Source organism: Carassius carassius, chromosome 1 (assembly GCF_963082965.1).
Source record: "Carassius carassius chromosome 1, fCarCar2.1, whole genome shotgun sequence".
Lineage (NCBI taxonomy): Eukaryota > Metazoa > Chordata > Actinopteri > Cypriniformes > Cyprinidae > Carassius > Carassius carassius.
The window spans coordinates 52,541,329-52,558,695 of NC_081755.1; the positions used below are offsets into that span (position 1 = coordinate 52,541,329).

At 40.0% G+C, this 17,367-nt stretch overlaps 1 protein-coding gene across 2 annotated transcripts; it reads left to right on the plus strand.

Annotated features, from left to right (window-relative positions):
• The first annotated feature begins 546 nt into the window (after positions 1 to 546).
• On the plus strand, positions 547 to 16,314 carry LOC132095457 (zinc finger protein 239-like). Of its 2 annotated transcripts, none has more exons than XM_059500510.1 (3): positions 547 to 712; positions 14,585 to 14,782; positions 15,251 to 16,314. In XM_059500510.1, the coding sequence occupies exons 2-3, from the start codon at positions 14,704 to 14,706 to the stop codon at positions 16,114 to 16,116; spliced, it is 945 nt and encodes a 314-aa protein (XP_059356493.1). In that variant the 5' UTR covers positions 547 to 712; positions 14,585 to 14,703; the 3' UTR covers positions 16,117 to 16,314. The 2 variants fall into 2 exon arrangements, with proteins under 2 accessions (XP_059356493.1, XP_059356575.1); XM_059500592.1 differs by lacking the exon at positions 547 to 712 and adding an exon at positions 4,476 to 4,941 and having other exon boundaries at positions 14,537 to 14,782.
• Positions 16,315 to 17,367: the final 1,053 nt, after the last annotated feature.

The window sequence follows — 17,367 nt, forward strand, 5'->3', positions numbered from 1 at the left end:
TTACAAATGTTCAGTTATCTACAGTATGTATTAATCTGTCAGTTATGAAGGACAATGTATAGGGAATATTTTTACTGTTCAGGTTGGCTATGGCCTCAGGGAGAAAAAGATTTTCCTGAAGCTCTTCTAATCTTCTGTATTTATTCAAGAATATAATAAATATATTTTTAAATAAATAATACATAAAGGTAACAGTAATAAAATAATAATAATAATAATAACCTTTGTATTATTTCTATCTTGTGTTGAAAACAGTGAAGCAAGATGCATTAGGTCTCTATGTTGAGCTTTAATAGCAAAAGTTGCTAAAGCATAATTTCTGACTGATCACTTAGAAATGTAAGCAATGTAAAAACAATAATAAATACATGACTTGAAGAAATCTGTCTCTGTCTCTGGGGAAACTATTCAGGTCTTTACCGTGTTTCACTAGTTTCTTGTATTTCGTGTAAATACAGTGTATCTGAAATAATAAAGCGCAAATGAGAAGTTAAAGTTATAAATGCGCGAGCGTCCAGCAGAAGGCGCCAAATCTGCTCCAGCGCTCACTGATGACGCTTCCGCTTCCGGAGTAACGGACACACAGTTCAAATCAACGGAACTGAATTCGTGAAAATTTATAGCCTCGCGGGGATTTAGTCTGCAGTTTAATTCACAGAGATGGAGCATTTGTGATTGACCCGCGCGATATGAGGAGTTTGAACACAGTCACGTGAGTGCTCTTGATAATATTCAGACACAGATGTTGTATATGTGAACTCGTGTTGTATAGACGGTTTCATCGGGCGCACGCGCCTGGACCTAAGTTAACTTCCGGTCTGTGTTATGTACATCGGTCTGGCTGCAGTGCCTTCTACAAACGCAGGTAAAGTCAAGGTGATGAGTAGACTGAAGTTGGGCTCAGGTGGTTGTGCTGCGGGATGTGTTTCCCATACATTTATTTATTTTTTGGAGACTCACCACAATTTTAAAACTGATCGATTTTCAAAAAGGCTTCGTTAAATAAACATGAGTAACGTTATGTACTGCACGTTTAATAATAATGATTCCTTACATTTATATGTTTAAATATCAAACCGAGGCACAGGTGTTTTTATATCGCTGTATTTCTGAAGGAAGACTTGCATGTTATATGCCTGATAAAGCAGCGTGTGAGCGTACTTTGTTTACAGCTGTTACTGGGGAAACCTCCATTTCTCGCGCTTTATGTCTGTGCTTTAAAACATCTCCTATTGGCAACGAATTAATTTGCATTTTCATTAAGTCCGCCTGATCCACGCAACAAAATTTTGTTTTTTATAAAAAAAATATCTACTCTAGATGGGACTTGGCTCTTGTTATTGATTCTATTTGGAAGTCTACCGGAAGTTAAGTTAGGTCCGCAAAAGCGCGCATGCGCAGTAACGTTTGTTTATGTTGTTGCCGTTGAAACCGTCTATATGTGAACTCGTTTACATGTTAATCTAAAACTATCTGAAGTATTTTACTGAGTTTAGGTTAGGAATCTCTTGCGTTCTGGTTTTGTATTTTGTATAGTTGATCAGTTTTATTAGATGTTTTACACAAATATCCATGGTTTGAATATGATAATTCACTTTCAGAGGCTGGTATGGCTTGTAAGTTATTTGTTCCTGTTTCTGGTTTGTCATCCTGCACGCTGTAAATATAGTTTGGTAAAACAATTCTAAATTAGTGCAAATTTAAGGAGCATCATCAGTTGTGCATGAATCACGTTACAAACAGGTATTCAAAATATTTGAGCATTTAACTGTGAAGATCAAGCCATCCTCCTACGTGTGAACATTAGACATAAATAGAAATACACAGTAGAGATGGAATATAACACTAATAGAAGAAAAACTTAAAAAATAATGAATAAATAATTTAGAAGTAAAGGGGGAAACATGTGCTAGTTGTTTAAATGAATGTACAGATATTATTTACAAGTGTGCAATTTAACAAAGGTACAATTATTGGATGAAAGATAAATCAAAAAGATAAACGATGCAGATTTATTTTCACAGTTGCTTTTGCTCATATTGTGCCAATATTAGTGAAGGGCACTGTAAATAAATGAATCATTAAGATGTATAAAAAATTAATTAGTAAATCTAGTGAATACAAATTAAAGAATAACAATAAATGTAAAAATAAGTACAGAAAATAATACATAAATGGAAAAAGTATTTAAAAAAAAATTCAGGATTAAATATTATAACTGTTGAATCCAATAGATCCAATAAATGATGTGCTTTAACTGTGCAAGGTCTGCAAAGACAAGACGAAGACATTAAGAAAGAGAAGAAGAAGGGAAAACACAGAAGAAGAACAGGACAGAAACTATGAAGAGATTGTCTCCAAATCAAAAGATCAGATTAATTATATAAAGAAGAGATTAATGAGATGATTGTATTTAGTGATTTTCGTTGTGAATCAGAATTTGTTGAGGTCTTAAACTCAGAAAGGCCTCAGCTCCGTGTGTAAGTGAGAATGGTGTTTCTACATCCTGTGAGCCAGAAAGGAACAGATATTTCTCTGAGAATTAGAGAAGCTGCTTCTATATTTTATTTCTATAAGAGTGACATCTCTCATTTTGAGAGATATACAACTTTTTCCACTTTTGACATAATTTATAGCGATACATAAGTAGCCTGCTGTAGTGTGATTGACAGTTCTATATTTTTATTTTCTAATTTTCATATTGGATTTTCTGTATTTTCCCAGTGTTGTATTTGCACAGGGGTTGGCCTTCAGTATTTTCTCTGTGTATATATGTAGAGCATTCCTCTAACAGAGGAAGACGATGAGCAGTTAGAGCTAGTCTTTCCTACTTCTTTAGTAGTATCCTTTCCTCTGTTTTCTTCTCTTGCACCTTCCTAGTGTTTTGTGCTTGTGAAACCTCAGGCGTGAGAGCGAGAACCCCAGGGATCTTTTTAAGAGAATCTCTTTTACTTGTTACAGACAATTCATTCCTCTTTGAGTAAAGGTTTATTTTAATTCGTAACAGACAGCTTTAATCTTTAAATGCACTTGGTGACACTGTCAGATGTTCTGTTGAGCATGATGTTGCTGTTATTTGCTTCCCGGTCTCATGGCATAAACGTACCTGGGTCAAACACTAGAGACAGTAAAACTCAGACACCTTTTATTCCTTTTCACACAAATATACAGGGCTTTGATTAAAAAAGCGTCATTTTTGGACAATTACTTGAAGAATATCATGTTATGACTGGGAGATTTAAAAACCGATGCGTTTGAATGTTCGCTTCGCACATATTCAGTTTCATATCTATGGGTTTCATCAACGGTAGGTTTGTTTGCTAGCTCACGGAGACAGACTTAAGAGGCAAGGAGATCCGGTTTTAATCTTTTGTAACCACGGTTCAACAAAACAATTAAAATCTGCATAAAACTAAGTTGAAATGACAGTTGCATTACCAAATGTGTTTTTATATCAGTTTTGCATTTAACAATATCGAGTAGGTTTAGGGTTGGGTTTGGTGAAGGGCACATTGGGCACATGATAGAGCATTAACTTTTACCCACATAGCAAATGTCTTGTGGCCCAGATCCGGGCCAAACAATCACTTTTCTCTCTGCCCAAATGCTGCAAAGAATGATGGCCCTGAAGTGACCCAGAACTGGATTAAAGACAAGGGCAAAACATGGGCTGTAACCGGCCCAAATCTCAAACAGTTAATCACAGTTAACTAGCCCTGATCTGGGCCAAAACAGGTTTCATCATTGGTGCCAATTCTCAGCCTTAAGTAAACCAGAATCCCCAAATCTGAGCCACACTTGAGCCTTATATAGCCCAGACCCAACCCAGACAGCAAGCAGTTTCGGCCCAGATCCAGCCCACATCTCGGCCAACACTATGTTGCTATCTGGTAATAGAGAATCTTAATATTTCATATTATTACATTGTGTATTACTATAATCACCATCATTCTTTTTGTGACATTCCTTGGTCCCAGACCGCATCACCGGAAACACGGCATGTCGCAATCTCTGACGAAACCGGCGAGAGCCAATGAGCGTTTGATATCGTTGCTGTAAAACTTGTTGTAAAACTTCTTAACGGCACATTTTTAAATTGTTACTATAGCTACAGAGGAAGGAGATACATATCGTCAATGAATGCGGTTTGAATTTGGATCTGTTCCTCACACCAAGCATCACATGGATACAAAGAATTTAAACTTTTATGATCATTTTATTTAATGCTTGTGCATGACAGCATACTAATAAAAATGATGTGCCCCCACTCTCTATTATAGATCAGTGTGTGTCCCATAGTAAACCAAATAAATATTACATGATAACGGTTAAATGATCTCTCTCTCTCTTTTCATGTAAGGATTCTAACATTATTTGTACCAAGAATAATAATATAAAATTATAATTAAGTGTGGTTTAATGCACTTGACTGATTTGCTTAATTTTGAAATGATAATGTCTCATTCTGTTTTGATTTGCCATTTCACAGACTTCATTTTTAACAATAGTACACTTCATTAAAATGTCTGTGATCTTTTAACCATTATCATGCAATATTGTATTTATCTTGTTTATCGAGGGTCACACAATATGCTGCCAGATCTTAGCCTGATTTGGGCCACATATCACTGGGCTGATTTGGGCCAAACTCCTCCCACCAACAATAGCCTTTTTTACCAAACGATGCTGATTTTTGAAAGCACCAAAACAAACACGCCCATTCCCCGAAAGGACTTTGCCCCTATTTATCTATTTGTAGTCCATCTGCTAATATCAGTCTGTGCACTTAAATTAAGCGCTCTCTTCTCGCTATCCTTAGAAGACATGCCCCTTACTTCTGATTGGCTACAAGTGTGTTTTGGGACTCGGCCTGACACTGTAGTCAAAAGTGTTTAAGTCAAATATAATCTAATATAGTAATGTTATGATTCACAAAGAGCAGTCCCTCCAGGATTTCGCGGGCCTTTTTTGTGATTGTTGCGGCCTAAAATGCTTGATGTTGCGTGAGCTTTTCCAAAAAATTGCGATGAAAGTTGCGGTGCTTTTTAGGTTTTTATTGTGATTATACTGCGGAAAACACAGAAGAAGATTTTCCATTTTTGTAATTATAATGAGTAATATGTTAAATATTAAATTATTGAAAACATTATGAAAAAAACATTAGTTAAAAGAACAAAGACACTGAGAAATGATCCTATAAACAATCTTACCAATATGGCAAATAAAAGATTACCAGGATTACCAGAAAAATGCAGCAAAATAGGCTTTACTTATCCAAATGTGCTTCAAAAGTTAAAGTGCACAAAACAGCACTACATGAAGTAAAACATGAATGTCTCAGCCTTCATGTAAGTAAAACAAAACAAACATTAGTACTAGTACTGTGTGCAGGCAGTCTCTCCTGAAGACTACATTAAATAATAATAAACTAATAATATAAATGGCTCATATCAGAAATAAAAAACAATCTCGGTTCAAAATTTGAACAGAACCTCACAGCTTGATGCTGAAGATGCCTAAACAATGGAAAATAAAATACAATTTTGGCACCCATTAACTTCTTGAATTATCTAAAAAAAAATATAAAGTGCACACAGTCCTTCACTGTAAACATAACACACTTTCGGTAACACTGTGGAGAACTTAAGGGTATATAAACACTAACTCCAAATTCAAAAGGTGTTGATACATTCCTGGTGTCAGCACAACACAACATACAAAGATGACAAGGTTAAACACCTAGGCCTCATCAAAAGACTCATCAAAGTCCTCCTCAAAGTCTTTGTCCTCAAACGCTCCACTGGCAAGCCTCTGGTTATGGTACAGAAAGACCAAGGCTTTGAGGTTGTCATTTGTGACCGATCTCCTTCGGGTTGACAACACCAGCTTGTAGATGCTGTTACTCCGTTCAGCATCTGCTGAGTTCACAATGACAGATTTGTATCTTATGGCCAGGCCACTGAGTATAGGCAGTCTCTCTTTAAGCCCATCCCAGAATATATCTAGATCTACAACTCCACATGCTGCAGCATGGACTGCAGCTGGACCAAGGCGTGTGAAGTAGGCATCCAGTTCATCTTTAGGCACATCACTGAAGCCTGGGATGGATTCGTAGCTGGACACACTATCACTCATAAATGCAATGTGACGAGGATCAAAGACCCTGACCTCTTTCAGGAAACTAATGGCAGGTTGCCCATCAGAAATGTACTTGCTCAGTTTGTCCTCTGCATTGATGTATGCCTGTTCCACTCTGTTCAGGATCTGCATTTTTAGCAAAATATAGATCAAGTCCCTCAAAGTATTCTGCGCATGTTTCATAGCTGAGCTCTTTGTTGGCCTCTAACTTCATATGCAGATCCTCCAGGTAGTCAAAAGCTTTGGTGACTATAAGTCCAGAAGTCCAATTAACACTGCACTTATCTGCCATGATGCTGATCTGGACCTATAGACTTTCAGCCATATTTGGATCCTGGAGTATATCATGGAGTCTCTCCACTGACTGGGGTGTGGTTTTTCCACAGGTCTTTGAATAGAAAAAATCAATTGAGTCAAAATTATGTTCAGGCAATCAATCACAAAAACACATAGTATTTCATTCATCATTTTGGACATTTTGTCTATTTCTCTGTGTATGTGTTGTATGTATGTCTTTGGTGGAACTGAAATGTATATTTGCCTGTAAGGCGCCATTGAGACTTTTTTTATATATATAATCAGAATCAGAATCAGAATGAGCTTTTATTGCCAGGTATGTTTACACATACGAAGAATTTGTTTACGTGACAGAAGCTCCGCAGTACAACAGAATGACAGCGACAGAACATAAAACACATAATAAAAGAATATAAAAATACAAAAAATACAAATAAGTAGACAAGGAATGACAATATACAAATTGACAATTGTAGGCAGGTATATTACAAAAATGCAGTTATGTATGTACATGTATATTATGTGCAAAATTTAAGTGTATACTAAGTATGTGTGTTAGATAAATTAAGTGTGTGTATATAAATATAAAGTGTAGTGTGTTCAGTGTGTATCAGCTGTTCATAAGATGGATTGCCTGAGGGAAGAAACTGTTCCTGTGTCTGGTCGTTCTGGCGCTCAGTGCTCTGTAGCGTCGACCAGATGGCAACAGTTCAAAGAGGGAGTGTGCTGGATGTGAGGAGTCCAGAGTGATTTTAACAGCCCTTTTGCTCACTCTGGATAAGTACAGTTCTTGAATAGATGGGAGAGTTGAACCGATGATTCGCTCAGCAGTTCGGACTACCCTCTGTAGTCTTCTGAGGTCCGATTTAGAAGCTGAGCTGAACCAGACAGTTACTGAAGTGCAGAGGATAGATTCGATGATGGTGGAGTAGAACTGTTTCAGCAGATCCTGTGGCAGGTTAAACTTCCTCAGCTGGCGAAGGAAGTACAACCTCTGCTGGGCCTTTTTCACAATGGAGTCAATGTGAATGTCCCACTTCAGGTCCTGAGAGATAGTGGTGCCCAGGAACCTGAATGACTCCACTGCAGTCACAGTGCTGTTCATGATGGTGAGTGCGGGGAGTGCAGGGGGGTTTCTCCTGAAGTCCACAGTCATCTCCACTGTTTTGAGCGTGTTAAGCTCCAGGTTGTTGAGAGTGCACCAGACAGCCAGCTCTTTAACCTCCTGTCTGTAAGCAGACTCGTCACCGTCCTGAATGAGGCCGATGAGTGGGGTGTCATCTGCAAACTTCAGGAGCTTGACAGAGGGGTCCTTAGATGTGCAGTCATTAGTGTACAGGGAGAAGAGCAGTGGGGAGAGAACATAGCCCTGGGGAGCTCCGGTGCTGATTGTACGGGTGCTGGATGTGTATTTTCCTAGTCTCACTAGCTGCTGCCTGTCTGTCAGGAAGCTGTTGATCCACTGACAGACGGAGGTGGGCACGGAGAGCTGAGTTAGCTTGGGCAGGAGGAGGTTTGGCATGATCGTATTAAAAGCCGAGCTGAAGTCCACAAACAGGATCCTCACATAGGTCCCCGGTCTGTCTAGGTGTTGCAGAACATAATGCAGTCCAATGTTTACTGCATCGTCCACAGACCTGTTTGCTCTGTAGGCAAACTGAAGAGGATCTAGCAAGGGTCCAGTGATGTCCTTCAGGTGGGCCAGCACCAGTTTTTCAAATGACTTCATGACTACAGATGTTAGAGCCACAGGCCTGTAGTCATTTAGTCCTGTAATTTTGGATTTCTTTGGGATGGGGATGATGGTGGAGCGTTTGAAGCATGAAGGGACTTCGCACAGCTCCAGCGATCTGTTGAAGATCTTTGTGAAGATGGGGGCCAGCTGGTCAGCACAGGATTTCAGACAGGCTGGTGTAACACAATCTGGGCCTGGTGCTTTTTTCCTTTTCTGCTTCCTGAAGACCTGGCGCACCGCATCCTCGCTGATCTGTATTGCAGGTGTGGGGGAGAGGGGGGATGCAGGAGGTGTGAATGGTGAGAGTGCTTGATTGGAGAGGTGTTCAGGATGGGTTGCAGGAGCTGTTAATGGTGTGAACGGTTGTTTGGAGAGGTGTTCAGGGCAGGTGATGGGTGTTCTTTCAAACCTGCAGTAAAACTCGTTCAGATCGTCTGCCAGTCGTTGATTTTCCACAGTGCTGGGGGGTGGTGTCTTGTAATTGGTGATCTTCTTTAGACTTTTCCACACTGATGCTGAGTCATTCGAAGTGAACGGAGTCCTTATTTTTTCAGAATAATTCCTCTTTGCCACTCTGATCTCCTTTTCCAGTGTGTATTTAGCCTGTTTATACAAGACATTGTCCCCCTTCCTGTAAGCATCTTCTTTGGCCTGACGGAGCTGTCTGAGTTTTGCAGTGAACCACGGTTTGTCATTGTTGTAATTTATTTTTATTTTAGTTTTCCCTTTTGAATTTAGAGTCTTGGTAGGAATACACATCCTCACAGAAACTGATATATGATGTTATGGTCTCTGTGAGTTCTTCCAGATCGGTGGCAGCAGCTTCAAAAACACTCCAATCAGTGAGGTCAAAACAAGATTGTAAATCCTGCTCTGCTTACTTAGTCCATCTTTTTACGGTCCTTAATACAGGTTTAGCTGATTTTAGTTTCTGCCTGTAGGTCGGTATAAGATGAACCAGAAGGTGATCAGAACGTCCCAAAGCTGCTCGTGGAACAGAGTGATATGCATCCTTTATTGTTGTGTAACAGTGATCCAATATATTACTGTCTCTGGTGGGACATGTAACATGCTGTCTGTATTTTGGCAGTTCACGGGAGAGATTGGCTTTATTAAAGTCCCCGAGAATGATTAAAACAGAGTCCGGGTGTTGTTGTTCTATCTCTGTGATGTGCTCAGCGAGTTTCTGTAAAGCCAGACTTACTTGCGCTTGCGGAGGGATGTAAACACTAACCAGAATGAACGAGTGAAACTCCCGCGGCGAATAGAACGCCTTGCAGTTGACAAACTGCATTTCTAGATCAGGACAGCACATCTTCTTTAACACAAATACATCTGTACACCACCGTTCATTGATGTAAAAGCATGTCCCGCCGCCGCGTGATTTCCCCGTTGATTCTGCGTCGCGATGCGCTCTAAACAGCTGAAAGCCCGGCAGATTGAGCGCGCTGTCCGGTATGGCGTCATTCAGCCAGGTTTCCGTGAAACACAGAGCAGCAGAGTGTGTGAATTCCTTATTTGTCCGAGAAAGCAGAAGGAGTTCGTCCGTTTTGTTGGGTAGAGAGCGTAGATTTGCCAGATGGATGCTAGGCAACGGCGTTCGAAATCCACGCTTCCTGAGTCTGACGAGCGCGCCAGCTCGCTTTCCCCGCCTGTGCGTCCTGAAGCGTTTGATCAGCGCCGCTGCTCCTCCGATAACAATATTCAGTAAAACGTCTGAATAATTGAAATCCGGAAAAACATCTTGTGGTGCGTTCTGCCGAATGTTCAACAGTTCATCCCTGGTAAAACTGATTGGAGGAATATAACTAAAGACAGGACAAACTAACAAAAAGACAAAAACATATGCAGAGCACGTCACGGAGGCAGCCATCCTGTACCGGCGCCAAGTCAAGAATAATATGGCGCTGTATAAATAAAACTGAATTGAATTGAATATATTTGTAATACTTTATTATGAGCAAAGAGGATGCCACTTACATCAATTTCCTTCTCAATAAATTCCTTGTATATTCCGAAGTGCTCTGAATGGTACTGTACATCAGTGAACCATGAGTTCCATCCAGTTGCTCATGGATTTGGAGCCATGGTTGCTTTCCTTCCTGGTGGTAGATTTTTTTTGTCATGAATTGAAGATATCTTCTTTTGCGTGAGCCAGCATGGAAGAACATTTGCGAGAAACTCCGCATGAATGAATTCAATTGATCAAAAGGTCTCCGAAAAGCACTTCCAACAAGCTTCATAATATGAGCCATGCATGTTACATGCACTGAATTTGGGAATAAGGACTTCAGCGCAGCAGTATAGGCCTTCTTCATATAGGCTGCATTATCAGTGTTAAACACAATGACATCATCATTATCAATGCTGTATTCTAACAGCCATTGACACAGTGGAGTGGTTACACTGCTCAAGGAACACTGTGTCTGCAAGGTACGCCAAAATTCTTCCAGACTCATCCTTCTCTAGTGGTGCAATTCAAATGTTCAGTACACATCTCCCCTCTATATCTGGAGTTTAGTCACAAATGACTGCAACAGACCTTTTGGTTAGATTAGTCTTGAGAGATTCTTTCTCCTGCAGGTAGACATCACCCAAGTATTTTTCTTGGAGCTGGTGGCTCCCAGGAATCGCTCCACTATTGACAACCTTCTCTTTGAGGAACTTCCTCAAAACAGGGTGGTCACTCTTTGAGAGTGGAATATTTACAGCTGTACATGTGGCTACCCAATTTAAACAAATCTAAACAGAAAATAATAAAAACATCAATACATCAGCCACATTCAGGGATGGTATTGTAGGTGTATGTATGTATCTACATCCATCTCTCTATCTCTCATATATAAATCAAACACATACAGAGATATCCATTAATATACTGACTATCATTTCCATTAGTTTAGTCCTGCTTATAATCGAACAAAGTTGTCTGTTTTCTCTCTTCAAAGAGAGGAGGAGAGACAGGGAGAGGGCTATTGATATGCACATCAGCGCAATTACATGATAACATGGGCGTAGGTTTGGTCACAGCTTTGGTGGGGACACCCCCATATCCCAACCCCCCACCCGGAATTCTTTAATGGTGATTTCCTTTTTTATTTCAGACTGTTGGCAATACAGAATATCACAATACAGAAGTGAATCTACTTCAACTCATTATATTGTATCCTGACCCCGATATACCATCCTGTATACTGTCCCTAAAGAGCTAGTATAACAGTATAATCTCAAAAATGCACTCTCAAAAGAAAAAAAACACCTGAGACTGTAATGCTGAACAACCAAACGTTTTATTAACATAAATTATTATGTACATTAGTATTTACACTAACAAAAATACTCTGCAACAAGGAAACAAATCTAAATAAATATAATAACCTTTTTCTATTATAAACACCATTTACCCTCCAGTACACTCACGTTTATGCTGACTGCAAGATTCTAAGTTAAGGTAACGTTACAGGCTAATTGACATTCAGTTACTTGGTAACGTAGCATTCTATCATCCTGGGTAACACATACTATCACCAGTTAATACTATTTTCCACAGTAAAATCTTCATTTGAAAGCCGAGTCAGTCAATACTGCTAGTTTATTTATGTGGCTAGCTAGTTATTTTGCCTACTTACACTCTGACTCTGCTTTATGTAAAAGCTTCTTATGTCCCCTTTTTTCTTCTTGGGTGGCATCTCCAAATTACAAAAAGGGGCAAAAAAACCGGAATATTAAAATGTTTTTACTCTGGCCTTTGTATGTGGCAGAGAGACAGCCCTGGTAATTTACCTCCGGCGTCGTCAACATGTGCACACACACACACACACACACACCACCCTCTCGCTGCTAGTGCAAGCACAAAAGTAGTCCCGGCCCGCGTGTGTAGCCTGTCAGATACCTCCCCGCCAATCAAATTATGGCGTTTATTGTACTGTCGTCGTCCTGGCTGTTAGAATCGATCCAAATAGCAGTGCAAAGATCCAAATAGCAGTTCAAATGAGCTTGCTAAATATTGGTGGGGACAAATTTGTAATCTCAAAATATTGATAGGGTCTAGTACCTAGCGTCCCCCCCTAAACCTACGCCCATGCATGATAATATATACCAACTTTAACATTAACGATGCATGCACATTTAAAATAACTCACCTTAATTCTTTCAGAGCTTGCAATTGACCTTGATGCAACAGCCTGCGTCATTGTGATCTGTCTCGTCGTCTGACGTCCTGCCTGCATTTCTGCACATCTCATGTTATGCTTTGCGGTGGCAAAATGCTTGTCAATCGATGATTTCCTTTTGTGTTCTAACACAATGTTGCATGCAGTGCAAAATAATTTCCCCCCGCTTTCATGCAGAATGCCAGGGTACTAGGGCTGGGATAAACGATTATTTTTTAAACGATTAATCTTGCGATTATTTTTTTCGATGTATCGATTAATCCAACGATTAATTTTTCCAGACCGATTCGATTTAGATTATCTCCCCATTAATTGACTACTAACAATTTATACATGTTGATTTACATATCTGAATGAAAAAAACATGAATTCCTTAACATTGCAATATATGTTTATTGCTCTTAAAATTACAAAATAAAAGACTGACTAAGAATGCATTACTTTGCACTTGTATAGAGATAGAATTCTAAAACCTTGAAGCCTTGAAAATGCATAGTTTACTGAAACAAGCTTACTGAACACATAGGGCCTAGCTTACTGAAAAAAAGTTCTTCTTTCAGATGAAAATAACAACAACTTGATGTCTAGCATTCAATAAAAAAGTTCACCCAAAATACTTGTTTAGAGCAATTGAAAGAATACAGTAACCAATGTAAACTTTAGGGCTTTAAGCTAATACAGAGAGTGCTTTTCCAAAAAATAAAAAATAAAAAATAAAAATTAACAGTGGGAGCCAGCAGCCTGTCATGTAGAAAAAAAAATCTCTGAATGCTCCACGTGAAACTGGCGTTCCGCCCTTTTTCTATCATGTCTAATGATTTTGGTTAATATGCACGAGGGGGAGAGAGAGAGAGAGAGAGAGAGAGAGAGAGAGAGAGAGAGAGAGAGAGAGAGAGAGAGAGAGAGAGAGAGAGAGAGAGAGAGAGAGGAAGACGGCGCTCGTGTAGTTTGAAGACTGTGAGTGCGCGCGCACAGCCGGGGCTCTCTCTTGTACGCGCCCTGTCAGGCGCCGCAGTCATTCTATTCTACATCACTCACCGATAAAAATAAGGCTTTGACAGCCGCCAAAAAAAGATCAATGCAGAAAAACCCCTGGATTGGTTATATAACGTTGGACAGAATGTTGATCCGGCCATCGCGTATATTCAGGGCACATAAGGTAAACGTTTTACAAACGTTTTTTAGAGAAATAAAAACAGGTTGACGAATCGATGCGCATATTTTGCGTCGATGTATTTTTTGCGTTGTCCCAGCCCTACAGGGTACTGCTTTTGGCGATCTATTGCTGTTATTTTGCTCGGCAAGTGTGAAACGTTTGACTCACACATGCTGCTTTTCTTAACACGGAAGTAAAGCGGAAGGTAATTTGTCGACGTCGGCTCCAGACGACGCCAATGATTGGTCAAATTTAAGGGAAAGTTGCGGTGATTGGTTAAAATTGCAACACCGCCCAGAATTCACCGGGATTGGTTGAATTTGCGTTGATGTTGCAAATCACAATGTGGCAGGGGAGGTGTGGTTTAGCGAGGTCTGCGACGGGAGAGAGAGTGAGGAGATCAGCGGTGGTAAGTGAGTTAAGTGAGAGACAAGTGACACCTGCTTCTCATTGCAGTGATTGGCGTGGGGAAGCAGTATTTAAGCCAGCTGGGAACCAGAGACAAAGGAGAGACCTGAGGACTCGTGGGAGGAAACGACCGACAGAAAGCGAGAGCCTGAAAGTATCAATGTTATGATTTATGCGCATGTGGCGCGACTTTGTTTTCCGTTCTTTGATTCAGTGTAATAAAGTAGAGCGCAGTCTCGGGAGTACCCCCCGGCCTGCGAGGGGCGATGGGGGTATGTGACGAGTGGGGCGGGGCCGAGGGACATGGGAGCGAGGCCGGTGGAGTGATTGGAGATGAACTACACCTGTTCGACCCGCCGGTCTCGAGGCCCATGGAGGAGATGGAAGGATATAAAACTGGAGCGACGACAGTGAAGGACGAGAGAGGACCAGGCCTGGGCGTTATTTTAGGTTTTGGTTTTATTTTGTGCGCACCAGTCGTCCGTGAGGGGCTGGTGCACTGTTTTGGTGTTTATTTTGAAATTAAATGTTATTTGATTGTCCGCCGGTTCCCGCCTCCTTCTTCCCGATGATTATTAGAGTTTATATCATTACACACAATATCGCGAAATCCTGGAGGGTCTGAAAGAGATAACACTTAATGCCTCTGATTTAATTTTTATTTTCTTCCACACACAGAAATTCATGTTCAGTGAAACTCCTCTGACAACAATCTCACATTCATCAATTCACCAATAAATGCAGGAATATTTCCATCAGTTTACAAGAGAAGACGAGCCTCAAATCATCAAAAGGAGATGGAATCTGTAAAGACTGAGTTTATTAAAGAGGAAAGAGAGGAGATGAGACACACTGAAGATACTGAAGAACAAACAGGTTGGTGCTTAATCTTCAATCTTCATTAATAATGCTGATGGTTATAAAGCTTCAGGCAGTTTTATATCGTGTTTAGAGCTGTTCAATAATTTTGCTAAAGCATCAGATAATAAGGGACACGTCCTATGACTTTTTCCGACCAGCACAAATCAAACAAGTAGTGTTTTACCAAACTGATTCACAGCAACATCTCAGATTTCCATAAACATTCCCTCTTATCTCTTACTCAGATTGACTAAACAGTTCATGGAACCTCACGATTTTTAAAATAGTAATTTAAAGATCAGTTTACCCCATTCATGAACATTTTCAGGGACATATAATTGATAAAACTGCATAAAAATTATCTAAATTTTGTAATTCAGTTGTCTACTTCATGCTTCTCAAATTTATATCCTTTCAATTTGTTTTTTTTTCACTTTTTTTTAACAAGTCAATGAAAATGTACCATTTTTACTTTTGTTTCAGAGCTGATTGAAGATAATGAGGAGAGAGAAGAATTGAGTGAATCTGAGAAGAAAAATCATGTCAGATATGGAGAAAAACCCCAACAGAAAGATTTAAAGAAAAGGAAGAAGAAATCTTTCCCCTGCATTCAGTGTGGAAAGAGTTTCACAAGCAAAACTCTTCTCAAGCTACACATGAGAGTTCATACTGGAGAGAAACCGTTCACATGTGATCAATGCGGGAAGAGTTTCTCACAATCATCAAACCTTAAGATACACCTGAACATCCACACTGGAAAGAAACCGTTCACATGTGATCAATGCGGGAAGTGTTTCACATACTCATCAAATCTTATGACACACATGAACATCCACACTGGAAAGAAACTGTACACATGTGATAAATGCGGGAAAACATTTTTGTGGTCTTCAAACCTAACAAAACACCTGAAACTTCATGCAAAGGAGAAACCACATTCATGTAATTTGTGTGGAAAGAGTTTTCGATTAATACAATATTTGAAAGTGCATCAGAAAATACATACTGGTGTGAGAGAGTACATGTGCTTTGAGTGTGAAAAGACTTTTATTTCAGCGAGCCATTTAAAACTGCATGAGAGGATTCACACTGGAGAGAAACCTTACAAGTGTTCACAGTGTGACAGGAGATTCAGTATGTCATCACATCTGAAAAGACATGGGATGATCCACACTGGAGAGAAACCTTACAAGTGTTCACACTGTGACGAGAGATTCAGTGTGTCATCAAATCTAAAAACACATGAGAGGATCCACACTGGAGAGAAACCGTATCTCTGCACTGAATGTGGGAAGTGTTTCAAACATTCATCTTCTCTACACAGTCATACAAAAAACAAACACAGTTAGTAGATCATCTTCAGATCTGATGCTGCTTCCTCACCAAATGTGACACAATAATGGATCAAGCAGTGAAATATCATCTGGATAAATCTGTCATTACCAGTGACAAGACAAATAAACATTATCTGAAGTTTTCACAGTGAATAAAGTTCATCTTCAAAACCAGCAGATTCAACTGAGATTCAGATCAACTCAAAGATAAAGTTCCTCTTCAGGAACTCGAGCTGCGTCAAATGCGCTTTGGGGGAACACGTCTAGCGTGAGCGACTCTGAATATGATATCCAATCTGTCTTATAGACGAGCGTGACGTCACAGACGGGGTGACGTAAGCGACCAGGAAGCTATAAAAGCACGTGCCGCGCAGCTGGCGTCAGCTTCGTGTTTTTCAGCAAGCGCTCTGTGTGTGCATGTCATTCTGTCTTGTCAGTCTTATTTATTGTTGTTTGTCACTATTAGCTCCTCAAAGACTAAGCAATAGTCAAAGAGCAAAGTTAAGACGAGACATCTGAAAGGCGAATCCAGATCGTGTTGTGTGTTCATCACGAGTAAGGGAATACACTGACAGCCGTGACGCACTGCCTTTTTTTCTCCAAGGAGATTGAAACGGAGGGCGTCGATGAGCTCGCAGTTGCACAAACATAAGCTGCATAAACATCAGTTGCATTACAGACAAACAGTTACACAAGCATCAGTTTCACAAACATATTATGCCTAACTGTATAACGAGCAGCATTAATGAGGAGCGCTGCTCACGCAGTCAGCTCTCAAGAAAAAATAAAATAATGGGGGCTGACTGTGCTTCTCGCATATCTAAGGACGGGGCGAAGACGGCTCTGCCTATCTCCACCCGTATTCCCTAGATTTAGAGTTCATTCTCGAGGTTCGGAAGCATGCGAAGCGGTTCCTTCCCCCTCTGTGAACTCGCAGCTGCAGCTACTTATCTCCGAGGAGATTAATACTGTTTGTGTGACTAAGCGGCTTGCGTGTTGCCGAGGTAACGCGTGTACTACATCATTTTCAGTTTTGATGTAAATCTTACCAAAACCAGACCATCTTTACTCGTATGATTGGTTAACTGCATTAATTCTGAGGAATTATATTCAGTATCTTTCTGACTATGAGAAGTTAGATATGAATTATACCAACAAGGCAGACCGTGTTTACTCGTCTGATTGTTTGCTTGCATTAAATTCTGAGGAATATAATGACACATATATCACTCTGAGAAATTATATATACTGGAGGGGCTGCTGGGC

Excerpts from the sequence above, each read along its gene's own strand:
- LOC132095457 (XM_059500510.1), top strand. The coding sequence starts at position 14,704 with ATGGAATCTGTAAAGACTGAGTTTATTAAAGAGGAAAGAGAGGAGATG. Across the intron at positions 14,783-15,250 it reads AGATACTGAAGAACAAACAG|AGCTGATTGAAGATAATGAG; the intron begins GTTGGTGCTTAA and ends CTTTTGTTTCAG.